The sequence below is a fragment of the Sander vitreus genome, chromosome 19, assembly GCF_031162955.1.
Source record: "Sander vitreus isolate 19-12246 chromosome 19, sanVit1, whole genome shotgun sequence".
NCBI lineage: Eukaryota > Metazoa > Chordata > Actinopteri > Perciformes > Percidae > Sander > Sander vitreus.
In genome coordinates this window covers 1,381,782-1,399,450 of record NC_135873.1, presented here as the reverse complement: position 1 = coordinate 1,399,450, position 17,669 = coordinate 1,381,782, and the positions used below count along the sequence as shown (strand labels likewise).

The 17,669-nt window shown below is 42.7% G+C and overlaps 1 protein-coding gene across 1 annotated transcript in view; it reads right to left on the bottom strand.

Annotated features, from left to right (window-relative positions):
• The window catches only part of exoc6b (exocyst complex component 6B), a 128,594-nt gene that overhangs the window by 57,356 nt on the left and 53,569 nt on the right, over window positions 1-17,669 (bottom strand). The window contains exons 11-18 of the mRNA XM_078276557.1: window positions 17,252-17,372; window positions 16,571-16,642; window positions 14,043-14,140; window positions 13,085-13,190; window positions 12,725-12,834; window positions 4,498-4,609; window positions 1,723-1,857; window positions 1,264-1,452 (exon numbers count right to left, since the gene is read on the bottom strand). Of these exons, the coding sequence (XP_078132683.1) occupies window positions 1,264-1,452; window positions 1,723-1,857; window positions 4,498-4,609; window positions 12,725-12,834; window positions 13,085-13,190; window positions 14,043-14,140; window positions 16,571-16,642; window positions 17,252-17,372 (943 nt within the window). The remainder of the gene's footprint in view (window positions 1-1,263; window positions 1,453-1,722; window positions 1,858-4,497; window positions 4,610-12,724; window positions 12,835-13,084; window positions 13,191-14,042; window positions 14,141-16,570; window positions 16,643-17,251; window positions 17,373-17,669) is intronic.

Sequence of the window (17,669 nt, the reverse complement as noted above, 5' to 3'; positions counted from 1 at the left end):
TATATTAAAGTGACATGTAATAACTAAATGCCTGTTGTTTTGTTGACCCAACTCAATTATGACTTTGTTCTCGTGTCATTAAAATCGATCTGACAACCTTTTCTGTGTGCGGACTTCCCCTCGTTGAACTGCTATCTGTTCATCTCCTACACTGCTTCGCTCCCATTCAAAACACACACACACACACAGTATGGATGTTTTTGTTTAAGATCATTTTTTGGGACATTTGGGCCTTTAAATGACAGGACAGCTGTAGACAGGAAAGGGGGGGAGAGAGAGGGGTATGACATGCAGCAAAGGGCCACAGGTCAGAATTGAACCCTGGGCCGCTGCGGTAAGGACCGAGCCTCTGTACATGGGGCGCACGCTATACCAGGTGAGCTACCAGGGCACCCGTTGTGCTGAATAGTTTAATCTTAATTTTGGCCCGTAAAACTGTAATGAAAAGTTTTTTCATGCCATTATTATGTGCTCTATTTCATGGTACTAGTGACCGACCCTGGGTTGCTGCTTGCAGCTTTCTCCAGAGCCACTGTATCCCCGAAATGACTTACAGAAGCCCCCTTAATGCAACTTAATATGCCACTAAACCATATACCACTGACTTACTTTGTTGAAAACATTGCACCATTACATTTTCCTGACAAAGAAATGTTTCAGGTCACGTTGCAGATTCAGATTTTACTCACAAAATATCACAATTAGAACATGATACATTAATATTATTCATTAAACTATCCAGCATTACATTGTAGAGCTGAAAGCGCCACCTTGGACAGACATTAAATACATTTAAGTACATTGTGCTATCTTTTCACTTGAAGTAAACATTTGAATGCACATTTCTATTTAGAGAAAGGGTGAAAAGTAAAGCAAGATGCTGTTTGTCTGGGCCCTTAAACCATAGATAGATGGACTTTATTCATCCCAAACTGGGAAATAACTGTTACAGCAGCAAGTTACAAGGACAGAGCACACATACAGAAAATACAAGAAATATACTATTTTATCTCTCTTATCTATCCGTCTACATCATTGTATCATTAATATATTGAACATTTCAGTCGATTTCCCCCCCAAATCGTTCAGCCCTACCGCCAAGAGTAAAGTACTGTAGATCAGATGAACGATTTTCAAGATATTTGAAACACAGAAAGCCAGACATGCTCAAACACTCACAAAGTTAGATGCTTCTGAGATTGCTTTTGTGTGTGTACGTGTGTGACTATGTGTATGTGTATGTGTGTGTGTGTGTGTACTTACAGGCAGGTTGGTGAAGACACTGAAGGTGCTCTTCAGGAAAGCGATCAGGTCAACCAGGTAGTCGCTGGCTTCCAGAGTCCCGCCTCCCTGCCCCGCGGCCATCCAATCGTAATCAGCCAGCTGCAGGAACTGGTCGATCTTGGCGTTCAGGTTGGTGTAGATCTCCTCCTCGGCCGCATGGCGAGCGTCCTGCAAGAAGACAGAGATCAGACACATAGGAATGTGTTTATTTATTAATTATTAATGCACGTCTGTCATACTCATTGCCTTACCTTGACATAACCACTGTCATTGTAATGAGAAGGTGACAAATGATAGAAGAAATAAAAGAAGGTAGGCGCATTGAACAAAACCAATAATAAAGAGAAAAAAAGAAAGATGTATGTGCGTTTGCGTTGCATTCCAGGACAAAAAAAAAACAGATAGAAGACAGAAGAAAAGAAAAATTCTTGGGTGTACCTTAAAGGTGGAGGTCCCGTACAGCTTGGTAGCGTTTGCTGTGTCAGGCGGAACATTTGTGATGTTTGATATGAACTCCTCCAGGAAGTGGCAGCACTGCTCCAGGTGGGTGGTGTTTATGATCACCTGCACCAACTGGATACAGACACAGGACACAAAACTGATGCTGGGCATCTTTAGGTACGTTCAATTTCTTTAAACATGTTTCTGCAAGGAGAGAGATTCAGCAGACTGGCTCAATGCTTGGTTATACTGGAGCCCGACACCGTGCGTAGATGGCGTGCGCTACTGAGCATGCACGGAGATGTTTTTGCTCAGCGCACAGTTCGTTGCAGTATTCGCCCAAACACCGGAGGGCTTGCTTACAAAATAATGTGTGAATAAGCAAGAAGTAGTAGAGAAGAAGAGAGCGGAAGTAAAGGAAAGCAGGCTGCCTGGCAACAGTAGTAAACACATCCATGATAAACACTGATGTACCGCAACATTATAATTATCTGCTCTAATTATAATTGTCTGCCTGTAACACTGTTAAAGTGGCCATATTATGCTCATTTTCTGGTTCATAATTGTAATTTGAGATTGTACCAGAATAGGTTTACATGGTTTAATTTTCAAAAAACACCATATTTTTGTTGTACTGCCCATTGCTGCAGCTCCTCTTTTCACCCTGTGTTCAGGTCTCTCTTTTAGCTACAGAGTGAGACCTCTCAACTTCTGTAACATCTTTGTTGTGAGCTGCACATGCTCAGTAGCTAGGTAAGGATTACATGAGCTAGCTAGCTGTTTCTCCAACTTCGGCCTGTACGAGGCAGGATTAGCCGGGTGACTTCTTCTAAACGAGGGCGCACTTCCAACTTTGCGTGGAATACCTGCAGAACAGGGACATGGAAGTAGTTCTATACCACTTATTTTGTAGATTAGGGTGAAATTTGTGTGCGTTGTAGCAGTGTTTTGCCATTGAGAACGAGCTAGCATGCTAGCGCTAGCATGCTAACGGTTAGCCCCCTAGGCCCCTCGTCTCGGCTAGTTACGTAGAAAGCTGTGCAGATTTTGAACAGCTCACCCGGAGACTGAAGGCAGGACACATTCAGAAACCGTATCTCACTCAAAACAGCATGGAAGTTTGTATGTGTGTGGAAGCACCAGAGACACAAAATAACACCCCAAATCCCAGAAAAAGTGATTTTTTTTTTCATAATATGGGCACTTTAAGAACACTTTTGTCCATGAAGCATTTTTTTTTTTTTTTTAGCTTTGACAAAATGATCTCTCATGTTTTTCCACACTCTCCAGTAGGGCTGGGGGATATGGAGAAAATCCAATATCACGATATGTTTTACCTAATACTTCTATATCGATATTGTAGGGTTGACTATTGGTGCTTTCACAAAATTTACACAACGGGACTTTTGATAATCATCAATAATGTCAATATAATGAGTAAGTGGGTAAAGGCAAATAATAGAACAGCTACAACAGTCTGTTAGTTTAAAATAAAAAAAAGTTTAAAATAATTTGCTGTAACGCAGCCTGTAAAACCAGCCAAAGACAACACTTACGATGTGACGATATCCAAGATCTAAGACGATATCTAATGTCATATCACGATATCGATATAATGCCCAGCTCTACTCTCCAGCAAAATGTTTCTTCTTTTCCCATTGTGGTGTGTCTCTGAACACATCAATGACGCTGTTTGACTCTGTGGTCTGTACGTGAACAATCAGACAGACGTTTGTAGAGACGAACCTGCTCGGCCAGTCTTCCCAGCCGACCATGTAGGCGCGTAGTTATACAAATTCTCAGGTGCCCGACCGTGTGCTGCGACAACTCGCCGAGCCTTCCCGCTGGAAACGACAGCTGTTGTGACGTCATTTTATGGCTCCTGAACCTCGTACCGGGAACATCGCGGCTACCATAAACCTAGCTTCATGGCGAGCTCACCAAAAAGACTAAATCAGCCCTGCCCCTACTTCACAATATCATATTATTACAAAACAAATAGATATGCAAATACAGCATACAATCTTTCAGGTCTTACAATAACTTACAACAATACCTTACATTACAATTTCATTCCTATGTTTCGGTCTATTCTTTTCTATATTGGTCAAGTATTTAATCTATTTTTGAACTGAATGATATTATGGCTTAAATCATGCAATTATATTAATGGAGTTTTTTGCCTTTGTGCCTTCATTTATTCATTCATTTGATTTTATGTATTCATTTTTGTGTGGGAAAAGGGTACGATAAAATAAAACAAAAGCACATATGTTTAATTTCTACTATAACCAGTCTTCAAGACACATATTTGCGTCATTGGTTTGGACATTTGTCTTGGTATTCTCCACATTATTTTGAAATTCAGCAAGAGTTCGACAATGAATTGAACCCGTTTGATAAAGGATGCAGACATAACGTGCTCTCTTCGGCGTAACATCCCGTTCTTGTGAATTAATAGTGTTTGGTCTCTAGGGCCGTTCATTGAGCACGACAAGTGGAAAATAAAAATCACCGTTGGGATCACCGTTCTGCACGGTTACTACAACAACAACAACAACAGCAACAGCAACATGTTGAAAAGAGGAAATGTCTGTTTTCGTGAGAGTAAATGAGCAGGAAAGGTTGAGAATGACCCTTCTGTGAAATGAAGTTACACTGACGTTGTGCAACAACATTAGCTCCTTCCATCTGAGAGAGATTATTATAAGCTGAGTTATTATTTTTTTTTTTTTTTTTTTTACACATTGGTCATACACACACACAAAGTACCTCTGCCAGCCCGACATTCTTCTTCTTAATGGCGTAGTGCAGACAGTGGCTGAGGGTTCTGGTCAACAACACATTTGTCGACTTGCGGATCATATCGTCTACCTCCGTGGAACTGAGGACACACACACACACACACAGACAGAGACAGACAGAGACAGACAGACAGACACACACACACACACACAGAGGAGGGCAGAGGATCAGTGACTGTGCAGAAGTGATTTCTTGCAGAGAGCTGCAGCGTCTGGAAGCCAGTACAAACATTTTAAGTGAATTTCTCAGTCTGTGAAACTCTCCGTTTGGAAAAAGTCTAAATGTCAGCCAATTCAAATGAGTACATTACCATGTTATTAGCTGTCAGGCTCATTAGAAGTCCAACATTGTCTTAAATCTCCTGATGGAAATAATTAACCTTAACCACTGGGGGGGAAAAAAGTTAATTTGAGACTCAACAGATTCAAAAATCAATAAAATATCCACAGACTGTTAATAACTGTTCTCCATTTGCCTCCTGTCCTGATATTAGCCATTCATTCATTTTTTTATATATATATATATATATATATATATATATATATATATATATATATATATATATTTACCCACCCCAGTCCTTGACAGACTTTAAAATGACCACCTCTGCACAGCCAACGAGGCATAAAGAAAGCCAGCAGGCTGTTCAACCTGAAACGGGCTAAGATTTCCTGTTAAAACAAATGTTTGATGGCGCTAATCAGACCCACTTACAAAATCTCTGACATACTATCCGTTTTGTTATGTTTGAAATGTGAATGATGTTTTGGTGAAGAAACCCAGACAAATTTCTGCACAATTCTGGGAGTCCAGGGAGGTTTTTCATGGCAGCGTGTGTCTCTCTGGCTGAGCTTCGTCTCCTGTTTAAATAACTGGTTTCCTGGAAGCGACCGACTGCACAGAAAAAGACCAACTGAGGCCTGCGTGAGTCCGCGCGCTGTTTGACTCCAACACGAGGTTGGACACACTCACAGCAGGAGAAGGCAAGAAGAAGCAAATGAAGTCAGAAGTGGACGAATACACAAAACCCATCGAAAGCTACATCGCTGCTGCTTGAAATGTTTTGAGTTTCCCAGAATGTAGTCTATATCCACGACGTTCCACTTCCGTGATTGTTCCGGTGACGCCGGGATCACGCTCTTTTCACCCGGATGTCCGCTAGCTTTGGCTTTCTTTGTGTTGGCATTTTAAACTCGGTGGATTTCTGAGGACTACGGTTAACTGCTCCTCAGATCTCTGCAGGGTAAATCCAGACAGCTAGCTAGACTATCTGTCCAATCTGAGTTTTCTGTTGCACGCCTAAACAACTTTTGAACGTACACATGTTCCACCAAAACAAGTTCCTTCCCGAGGTTATTTTTGCAGCGGCACAGTCATTGTGTCCGGCACTTAGCGCCGGACTAAAGAATTGCCAATAAACCAGAGCATGTTTTTCTCCCATCCCGGAATGCTGTGTGGACTAGCCAGACCCTCCTCCGCAGGGCTGTGGAGGAAGGTCTGGCAGAACGAGACTACCTAGAATGTATCATCTCCGGTCTCTCTCTTTTCTGCATCTGTTCTTGGATGTACTGTAGCGAGCGACGTCGAGCGAGCTGTACCCTAGCCTTCCGTTCGGCGGTCTAACGGTTAATAAGGTACATGTCCCGTAGATCTTAAGAGCTCGCATTCGACACTGCACTTCATCGGGTGCTAAGCAATACACCCACCGAGGGTGAAGCCGATCGGATGAACGGTTGTTGAGAAAGTCGACACACAGAGACTCCTTTATTTTAGTTAGATAACAAACACACACACACTCGGAAAAGGTCAGAGGAGGTCAAACACACATCACACAGGCAGAGAAAATCGGCGGAAACAAAAGCGACCACTTTCTACCGCTGCGGGATGATGAAGAAGAATCTGTGTGTGTGTGTTCGAGTCCAGAGCACTGTGGGTAACAAACACATTCCAACCAAATCAGTAAATTATCTGTGGCTGGAATTCAACCTAAACGTGCACGCACACACACACACACACACACACATATATATATATATACACACACACACACACACACACACACACACACACACACACACACACACACACACAGTGTCGCCTGAGGGAGAGCAAGAGCTGGAATTCCAAACTCACGTTGTTTCCAAAAAAGCAGAGGAATCCTAAAAACGTTCCAACAATTTGGAGCAGGGGGGGAAAATTCCTGGAGCGGCAGAAGTGCAGAGTGGACAAAAACGTGTGTGTGGAGAGTGGCAAAAAGTCATTGTATGCTAGTGAACTCTACACACGCACGCGCACACACACACACGCCACAGAATTTGGATTGAATTTCATTGTATTTATGCCGCCATCAGTCACAATAAATACGCGGTGGTTGATGCTGTCAAAAGAAAGCCAAGTGCCTTCAGTGCAGGCATGTTTACAGCACAGTGAGGAATGGATGGAGACATGCAGAGGTATTTCCTAAAAATACACAGAGCAACAACAATGATTAAAAAACAAAAATCTGTCATCGGTCAAAATAGTGAGAGGTCAGAGCGCACCGAGCCAGGAAGCCACAGGTATGCACGTACTGTACCAAGAAACAAACTCTGGACAGTTTTAAGCACAAACACACACAATGTTCTCATTCGAGTGTGGAGCAGCGACTGTGCTACGTAGCTATGTCCCCACATACAATAGAAATCAACTGTGGCCATCGAGTTGGCAGCCAAGTACACTCCGCTCTCTCTATGTGTGTGCGTCTGTGTTGGTTTTTGGAAGATGGCGCGAGCATACTTGCTGTTTCTATCTGTGTGTGTAGTTGATGGAAGTGTGTGGGTCTAAGTATGTATATAATGGCAGTTCCACTCATACTTTTCTCTCGCCCTCAAATAGCTCCTTAGCACGACTTTCGGCATCATTTGTCACTGAAACAGCGACACACTAAATGACACTGCGGTTCAGCTCTGCAGCTGCTCGCTAATTGAAATAAAGTGACTGAAACATTATGAAAGAGGGAGAGGGTGACTTTAATGTAGGAGCAAAAAATGATGGGGTTACGTATGCAGAAGTTAGTATAAAGTGGAAGCAGGCCTAGCATGTTTGGCCATGCGACGTTTGTGACACTGACGCAGCACAGCATTTACATGCTGAAGATGTAGCAATGCGCCTCTAAAAACCTTAGAAAACCCAGTATTCTGTATATATATATATAAACTAATATATTGGATTCCTCCATTTTAAATTGTTAACTTGGTCATAGTCTCGCATTGCCAGACCTTCCTCCACAGCGCTGCGCAGGAGGGTCTGGCTAGTCCACACAGCATTCCGGGATGGGAGAAAAACATGCTCTGGTGTTATTGGCATTTCTTTAAACCAATCACAATCGTCTTAGGCGGCGCTAAGTGCCGGACACAATGACTGTGTGCCGCTGCAAAAATAACCACGGCGCTGAGCATCCGGCTAGTGAGGCGGTGACGCAGCACAGGATTTACATGCTGAAGACAAAGCAACGCGCCTCTAAAAACCTCGAGAAAACCCAGTATTCTGTAGGAAAAAAATGGGTGTTATACAACTAATATATTGGATTCCTCCACTTTAAGTTGTAAGTGTCAACTTGGCCATAAACGTTGAACTCAACATGAAAGCTAAGTGAAGATTTACTTTATTGCTGAGAATCCTCCGGCAATAATTCCATTCAAAATGAACTAAATTTGGTGCAAAATGTTGCCGTCGTAACACCTCAACTGACAAACTACTGATGACATCACACTACCCGACAAGCTGGAAGGGCCAAGACATTTGGACTTTACTTTCTTAATTACATTTTGATCATCGTCATGAAATGTAACAGCATCGCTAAATCACAGGATGAGGCCTTAGCCCGATCTAAAAGCCTGCGTCAAACACAAGGATGTGCTCATGCATGTGTGTTTTTATTTCTGCGATTGGTGTAACACCGAGCCAACTGCTAAACTAAATGTGACACCTGTGATTAATGGGAACAGGGAGCCAGGCAACAACAAACCAGCTTTAGCAGCACTTTGGCACGCTGGATCTCTACTGGTGTTTGTGATCAAACAGCCCGATCGAGATCGACATGTGCAATTTGAATTTTGAATTGCCGGATTGTCTTCGCTTGTGTGGAAAACGTAGCCAAGGAGTGTTTTCCACTTCCATTTCCCTCGAACATGCTGGCCGGGCGTGCGTGCATGCTCTCTCTCAGCAACACCCTGCTTTCCATTTTCACAGCTCGACACGTTCACACCCACAGTCTTCTAGCGCGGGACACAAGTCCGGGGTCGAGTGTGTGGCCTATGGGCGTCTCTGTGGCAACCGGCTGGTCCAAGATGTAAACCAGCAAAGGTGCGTCTACAGGGCCAGTTGTTCTACCTCCAGGCTACAGGTTGATGTCTATCCCAAAAGATGTTCATGCCAGCATCACCTCATCTCCCGTTTCTCCTGAAACATCACAGAGCCGAGCAGCCTTCATCACTGGAGCCTCTGCCAAAGCTACACTCATTCTCTGTCAGATCTAAAGTGATGCTTAGTTTAGTTAAGACCATTGTTTGAATATGTTAAAAATAAAAAGGCAAATGAATAAAAATTATATATATATATATTCACAAATAAAAGGATGCAAATACAAAATAGTACTTATAAGCAATAAAGAAAAACAAATGAGATCATCAGCAACATATAAGCAACTCAAATGATATTGTTCATATGTCTTTGTTTCTGGATGTAAATTACTACTTTATTTTTTTTGACTAAAAGGTAGAAACAAACGCTTTCAAAATACTTTGTATTCCTCCTTAAAAGGGAAGTGGGTTTCTTAATTGTCCATACTTTATAATTCTACAAAAGACTGAGGCATGGATTCGCTTAAGATCTATACAGGAAGAGAGTAGGCTAAATAAGGAGCCATCTTGTTCAACAAAAAGTATGCAATGAGTTGAAAGCACTCAGAAATATTGCCAAAAAAAAGGGTTTTTTTTGTTTTAGAGAAACATTGCTATTCCTAGCCGGCATGCCTAAAAACACCAGAAAGAACAAAGAACCACTCAAACAATTGCACAGCAAAACAAAAATGCACATTTGGAGGTAGGAAAGTAATGCACATGATACACACTTGAAGTACAAAAGTAGCTAAACGTGCGCGCACATGCACACACACACACCTTCCGCTAAATCAGAATTGAGAGCAGAGGTTAAGGTCAGAGTTCAGAGGGATCAATGGCCACAGTCCTGCTCCATCATCCCGTCTGCTTCCGGACCTGTGCATCTGTGTGCGCCTCTTTGAAGCGGGCAGGAAGGCGTGCCGCCGCGGTAACCAGATAGCAGGGTGTGCAGCACCGTAGAAATCAAGCCAGGTCAAATAGTGGAGTCATTACTCTGATTGAGAAGAGCGATTAGTGCTGTCTGGTCAGCAAGAGACCGGAGAGAAAACTGTTCCAAAAAAAAAAAAAACATCCGTCTGAACATTTGTGTTTGTTCAGATGGATGGTTTCACAGTTGTGTAAAGAATCCAGCTGATTTTACAACATTTTGCTAAAAGAATTATTTTGTCATGTTTATCACCACAACAGGGAGCATGCACGTGTCTTAGCGGCTTGTTTTACCTGCAGATGATTGCTGCAGCATGGCCCAACATGTATTTAGTGCAAGGAAACTAACTTTAGGATTTGTTTGACACAATTACTAATTATCTTATTCATATCTTTTATGAGCTGTGGGCGTTTCCTACGGGATTTCCAGTTAAGCTTTTAATTGTGTTTGTAGATGTTTTTATTTTAGGGTCTTGTTTTTCAATACAAAAAACTCACATGATAAAGAAAGAACAACAAGTGGGCTTCACATTGAGCCAGTCCCGCCCACCACAAAGTCCAGCTTATTACCTCCGTTTTTATTTGCAGTGAAAAGAATTAATACATGTGTAATGGCCGGCAGCAAAGTCGGCCTCTTAATGACAAATCTGGAACAAAGATAGACATTAAGACTACATACAGTCATGTGAACAAGCCCCCCCACATCATCACATACCCTTCACCATACCTAGAGATTGGCATGGGGTACTTTCCATAAAATCATCTCTCAATGCAAATCAAACCAGCTATTAGGTTAACTGAAATAAAACCATGCCAGTCTCTAGGTATGGTGAAGGGTATGTGATGATGGGGGGGGGGGGGTATTTTAATTCCAAAGGCCAAGGGAACTTTATCAGGATGCATAGTAACCTGGATCCATGAAATAACTGGCCTTTAAAAATAAACATCTGCCTGCCTCTATGGGAATTTAACATAGGGGTGTACTCACTTATGCCCCCTGTATTTTAAGGAAGAACATTTATTTATTTACGATACATTATTCATTCACAAAGAAAATTGGTGTCCTTAAAGGTTGGATTTTTCCTCATTTTTGTAATTAAGGCATTAAGACCACCTTTAGCATGGGTGTCCTAATTTGTTCACATGACTGTATATGCTTTAAAGAATAGACCACTACAGGAATAATAATAAAAAAAAAACCTGTAGCACACTCCCTTTTAGGAAGCTCACAATAATAGTATGCTCAGACTGGCCAGGAATATTTCCAATGACTCCTCCTCTTTTATACATCAATCTATCCTATTGTTAAACCAGCTACGTTAAATCCAGTGCAATATTTATCCAGCGTTACAAGCCTCCAAGACCTCGTCTGTGAGTATGTTCACGTCATGTTCTGTTGTTTGTTTCCTTCCTTGGGTTTTTATGTCATTTGTGGTAATGTTTCATGTATGTCCTTTGGTGTTATTCATCTTATGTATGTCTGTATCTATGTCCTCTCTTTTTGTTGATATGAGCTACCCAGGGATGCAAAAAGAATTTCAGCCCTGGCTGACAATAAAGTTGTATCGTATCGTTTCGTAAATAGATTTGAAAAGTTTATTTAGGAACTATTTCATGATGTAAGATTTAAATGACTTATTATGGCGGTGAAGGCGACGGTTTGAATGGCTTCACTAATTTGTGCGGTGAGGAAAAAAATCTTCTTCTTCTACTTCACTGTAGAATGAATTCCCATTTTGAAACGCAGGTTTTGATTAAATTGGTGGGCCAGCGCTTTACATCCAACCCTGCCAAAGTAGGTGTCTGAACACACAAACGCACACAAACGCACACACACACACACACACAGTGTCTTTCTTTTCATCCCTTCTTCCCTTTAATTAGACAACTTTTTTTTCCCCAATCACTCCTCCTCTTGCCTCCGTCTCTTTCTTCCGCCGGTCACGGATCAATGGTACCTCCCTGGTTCCCAGCCCCCACGGAGAATCCCCACACACACACACACACACACACACAGGAATACAGATGCATTTAAACAAAACTCACACAACACATAAGCATATGTCCAGATGCCAATGGAGAGACACTATTGAACATGCAGACACTGAATACAAAATGCACAGACATACACACTAAACAAAATACAAAATAAAAATAAATTAAAAAAAGCCACACGGCCCCCAAGGATACGAGTATGGATGAAGGAAAGTGCTATTTAGTTTGAAACCAACAACCAAATCAGAGCTTGACACTAATAACACGTATCAAACGGAACGTTTTACTGCAAAATGTGCATGAAAGTGTTTGCTTCGTTGTAAGTTTACATAATGCAGGTCAAGTTTCCTGTGTGTGTTCACGTACAGTATATGAGCCCACGTCTTCATGTAGGTGTAGCTGTGTGTGTGTGTGTGTGTGTGTGCGCGCGCGCGCCTGGCTGAATCCCAGCTCTGTGGGATCCTCCTGGACAGCGGAAGTTGTTTCCTGATTGCCTGTCTCCTCCGTAGAAAAGTGGCTGCATTGTTTTGGTTAATTCTTCCATCAACGGTAAACAACACACACACACACACACACACACACACACAGGGTCACCATTTAACCTCGACAGAACATGGAACAGAAGCTGGGCTTGATTGCTAAGTTGTGGTGTGTGTATATATGCGTGTGTCCCCGAGCAGGCCAAATCTAATGAGACAATGATCCCTGGGTCAGAATGGAAAGAATCGACAAAGGAAAGTCTGCTGCATCCGAGTGTGTGTGTGTGTGTGTGTGTGTGTGTGTGTGTGTGTTTGTGTGTGTGGCAGAAAGTGATGGAGAAAAATATTTTTTGGGGGGGCAAGCAAGTATTATGGTGGACGAACGAAAGGCAATCATTTTGTGTGCTAGTGTACCTGAGATGCAGGTCTTCAGAGTATTTCAAACACGCATATATGAACTCTTTGAGCTGGCAGTAGACTTTTGGCACAAACTCGGAGAAGGGAAGCTTCTTGGGGAAGGGAAGCTGCAGGAAATAGAGCAACAACAAAAAAAAAAGGATTAATTGAGATTTTTTGTTTTTCTTCAGATTTTTACTTCATATTTCAGAGTTTATTTCTTGGGCACTTTCCCCAATGAAAGACTAAACTAAAACTACTCTGACGATGTGTTCCTCTCTCTTTATTTGCGCGTTTGTTCATTTTGAAGTATCCTGATCCTGCCATTCATCTGCTCTCGCCCTCACTTTTATTCCATCTCTCTGTCGCTCTCCTCACCTTGTCCAGTTCGGGGTCTTGCAGGGGAAACTGGGAAGTGTAGTGTTTGTACTCCTGCTCTGTTGAGACTGGGATTGGGCTGAAGTTGTCCTGGTCCAACACCTGCCTGGATATGAGAGGGGAACGAGAAAACTAAAATCACAGGTAAATCATTTCCTATCTTCTATTCGAAGACAATTCAAAAGAGGACATGAGTGAGATGCCATCAGCTTCTCTCTCTCTCTCTCTCTCTCTCTCTCTCTCACACACACACACAATCATCCCATTGGGGGTCATTCTAATGCTTGAGCGTTTTTTTTTTTAAACCACCCTCCCCTCTTTCACCACCCCCACTTCTTGTTGGCGCTCCAGAGTTCGGACGTTCCAACGTTCCATGGAGAGGCCGTGAACCGGAGAGCGCTCCCTCTCCAACAATACAACATTCCTGTGGCTTTCCCAATGTGTGTGTGTGTGTGTGTGTGTGTGTGTGAAAGAGAGAGAGAGAGAGAGAGAGAGAGAGAGAGAGAGAGAGAGAGAGAGGGAGGGATATGTGTTTGTTTGTCCGTTCTCGCTGCAAGTCCCACTGGTGTCATTGGACAAAAGCGATGGTGAAACAATGGCATGTAAACCCCCACACACACACACACACACACACACACACACACACACACACACGGTGTGAGGGTATTACCCATTCTGAAGGGTAGAGAATGTTCCGGACGTTTGCTTTAAAGCACTTCCTCTCTCCAGCTGGTCGTAAAACTTCAAAAACCAGGACGAGGACATTTCTCACAAACCAACGCTTGTGTGTGTGTGTGTGTGTGTGTGTGTGTGTGTGTGTGTGGGGGTGGTAGTAGTCCCACAAACTACATGACCTTATGACTAGAAAGGGTCAGGTCAGTGCAGCACACACTCTGTAACGCGTCCTGCAGCAAAAGGTGGGTGATCACTCAGTAATCCTGAAAGTAAAAAAAAGTACCTGAAGGTGATGTTCCATTTCTTGAGCAGGATTTCTCCGTACTGCTCCCTCATCTCCAGCAGCATGTCAAAGAGCTGCGACACTGGGAAACCATAACCCTGCGGGAGAAGGAGAACCGAAACGCAACCTGTCAGTGTCCAGATGCACCTCGATGAGCCCTTTCCTCACATGCGCCGCAGCCCTGAACTTCTCTAAACATGACCTGGCGGAGCTGTAAGTGAGAACGCAACTTTTACCCTGCCAGCACGCGATTACAAAGTCTGTTGTCTAATGTCCAACTGAGCCCACGTGTGAGTAGAGCAGGTCGCTGTCCGGAGAATTCGCAACGAGCGAGTGGGCGTGTCGATGACGTTTTCTATCATGCGGCTGGCGCAAAACTGGAAGAAAACAAACATCTGAGGGCGAAGAAGAAGGGTCATTCACACGAAGATGACAACAAAAATGTCTAACTGAAGAGACAATGACATTCGGGAACTTCTGTCGGTAAAAGGCCGATGCCGAAATCGAAAGAGACACCGGCTCCAGTACGTAACCACGGTGTGATCCGCGTCATGTCCTGCCTCCCGCCTAAACCAAACAGAGTATTTCCAGTAGATGAGAAAACGTCTGACATGAACATCTCCTAATGTTACTGCTACTACATTGCACATATCTGTACATGTTGTTCATACATTGTTCATATTACATAGCCATATTCATTCTGCTCTTATAAGGTAACTGCTAATACACTGCACATATTTATATTTCATTTATATTGCTCTAAATCACCTTCTGTAAACCAACTGTATACTACTGTCTACACTGCACTATATGTCTTGTCCTGTGTATGCACCACCTGTCTATACCTGTCTATACTTTGTATATCGTATTGCACTTTTCTGCTTTTTTTTTTGCACTTCTGGTTGGACACAAACTGCATTTCGTCGTCTTTGTACTTGTACTCTGCACAATGACAAACTTGAATCTAATCTCGTCTAATCTATTGCGTGAAAGGGAAACTCCGCATAATGTCTGGAGTTCATATGAGAAAGCGGCCGAAGATGAGCAAGGAGGACATGATGAAGGCTAAACCTTTTACACCTCCAAGTGGGAAACTTACTCTTTATACACTCTGGTTTGTGTTGTGACAATAACTGCACATCTTTCAGAGCAACACACTTCATATTATTAGTACTCATGTGCTACTTAATCTGTCTTCTGCAACCTTAGAGTCCATTTTTGGTTAGCTTAACTTGCATTTGCTCATGATTTAATCATACTGCCTGGCAGGACAACAGGCTGACTTATGGGAAAAGAAGCAGACAGGGTTTTTTTTCCTGCATAGAGGAATATTTGGCACCCCCAGAGGTTTTAGCTAGCCCCAAAGGACAATCATCAGCACCAAAATGATAAGCAATTCAAATCTTCTCTCCTATGACGGTGTTTAATAGCATTTTACCATTTTAACAGTTGAAAAGCAGATCATAAAAACTTGAATAGGAGCGCTAATCTCAATTTCACCATCTAGAGTCGGGCTGTGTCGGACTTTTAAGGTAGTATTTAAATATTAATATTACTTTTTTTGAGCAGTTCTGTTGACTGGGGTTTCATTTACTCAAGAGTAATCGACCTTTTTGTTTTTCAAATTCATCAGAAAAAACAGGCAGAGGGGCATATAGATTTCTGTCAAATAAGGTAGCACAAGCTCATCGCCTTTACTGTATGCGGACCGATCATGCTTACTGTCGTGCGTAGTCCCCCCCCCCCAAAAAAAGGCCCATTCAGTCAGGAAAAATAAATAGGCAGATAAATAGACAAAATATTTCTTCCTAAGTCCGCAAAATATGTGGGTGGAAAAGTTATTTTCTTTGAGCAGAGATCCAGGGATTATTTTTGTTTGTTTCTGAAGCTACCATTAACTATAGGAAGTGGACCGAATAACAAAAACGTCTTAAAATAAAAAAGCAAATACACATTTAGTGATGTTCTTTAGACTGGGTGAAGTCAGCCATTCAGTGGCACCTCATCACTTCACGTGAATGACTTTTGAGCATCGTAACCATCCATTCATCACTTCCCCCCTCCTTCGTTCTCTCGCACTCCTCTCTGAATGTTTTTCTCCCGTCCGGTTTTTACCCACATCCTCTCTATCTCCCCTTCATCTCGCCATCCTCCCATCCATCACACTCAATCTATCCAGGTCAGTTCATACATATACTGTGGAGAATAAATACACGGAGAGCAAACTGACATTAGATGATCAAATGACTTATTCTTCTGAAAAGGTCGAATTAAGAAAGAAAGTCTTTCTTTAGAGATTGGCAGCCGTCCCTTTATAAACTACGAAACATGCTTTGAACAAGTTTCATGGGCCCCTGGAGTCAAATAGCTTACGCCAAGACAACTGGATATAAGAACAAAACAGGAATTTCATAGAGCATGTTAACATGGGCTGCTGGGATGGCAATCCTTTCCCTTCTTCACAGTGTACAATTAATCACCAACAGACAGACAGACAGACGCACACACACACACACACACACGCATACCTGCAGTGTATCAGCAAACAGGACAATGAGGTTCTTCAGATCCAGCACCAGGTCAGGGTTGTCACAGTACGACTGCGGAGTCAGAGGAGTGGGTCAGCGTGCACTGCAGCTGCTATAGTATTTATGGTAATAAAATCTTGTCAATGCTGACAATAAATTGCACATTGTCAGGGTTTTTCCCCGCCATCCATTATAAAGTTCAGATGCAGCCATAGGTGTAATTTACACCCCCCCCCCACCCAATGATCAAAACTGGCCAGTGCAACCCACCCCAAAGAACTATTATAATTTCCTTTACATAAATGAAGACATTTGCACCATAACTGGATGCAGAAAAGGCACAAACTGTTGCTGAAAATTCCCCAGAATGCAGTGTTTGATGTTCAAAATTAAAATTTTGCTCAAAAGGGGAGGTCTCAAAACAATTCCAAAGAAAACAAAAATGACCAAAAATAGACACAACTACAGAGAGTCGTAAAACCCCACAAAGATATACAAAATCCCACAAAGACACACAAAATGTGTGGAGAAAGGTTTGTTTTTGAAAAATGTCACATTTTCTTGAGGAAGGATGCCTAAACCCCCTGCCAAATACACGCACCCAAGTCTTTCAAAAAGCTAGGGAAAACACTGAGTTTGTGCTTTCGAGTGTGTATTTGTATGTGGGCTGCGTGTCCTTACGGAGTGCGTCCTGAGGGCGGCGATGAGTTTGGACAGCGCCAACTCCCAAAGCTCCTCCACGTACGCTCTGTTGACCAAACCCTGTGTGGTGTGAAGGACATGATCCTCCACGACAAAGAAGCTGGACGGAGGGAAGGAGGGAATGACAAGAGGGTGAGAAGAAAGACAAAAAAGACAGAGCACAATTCATGATACACCAAAATATTTAGCTTTAAAAGGTGCTGTAGGTAGGATTGGGAAGATCCAGGACTTTTTGAACATCAACACCTTCTCAGTCCCTCCCCCCTTTCTGCTAGAGCTCAAAACATTCTCATAAGCCCCTCCCCCGACAAGGGAGAATGAATGCTTGTGCATGAGCAGTGATTGACACGCAGTTAGACACCCCCCTGGCCCTGATTGGTGCATCTGAACAGGGAGC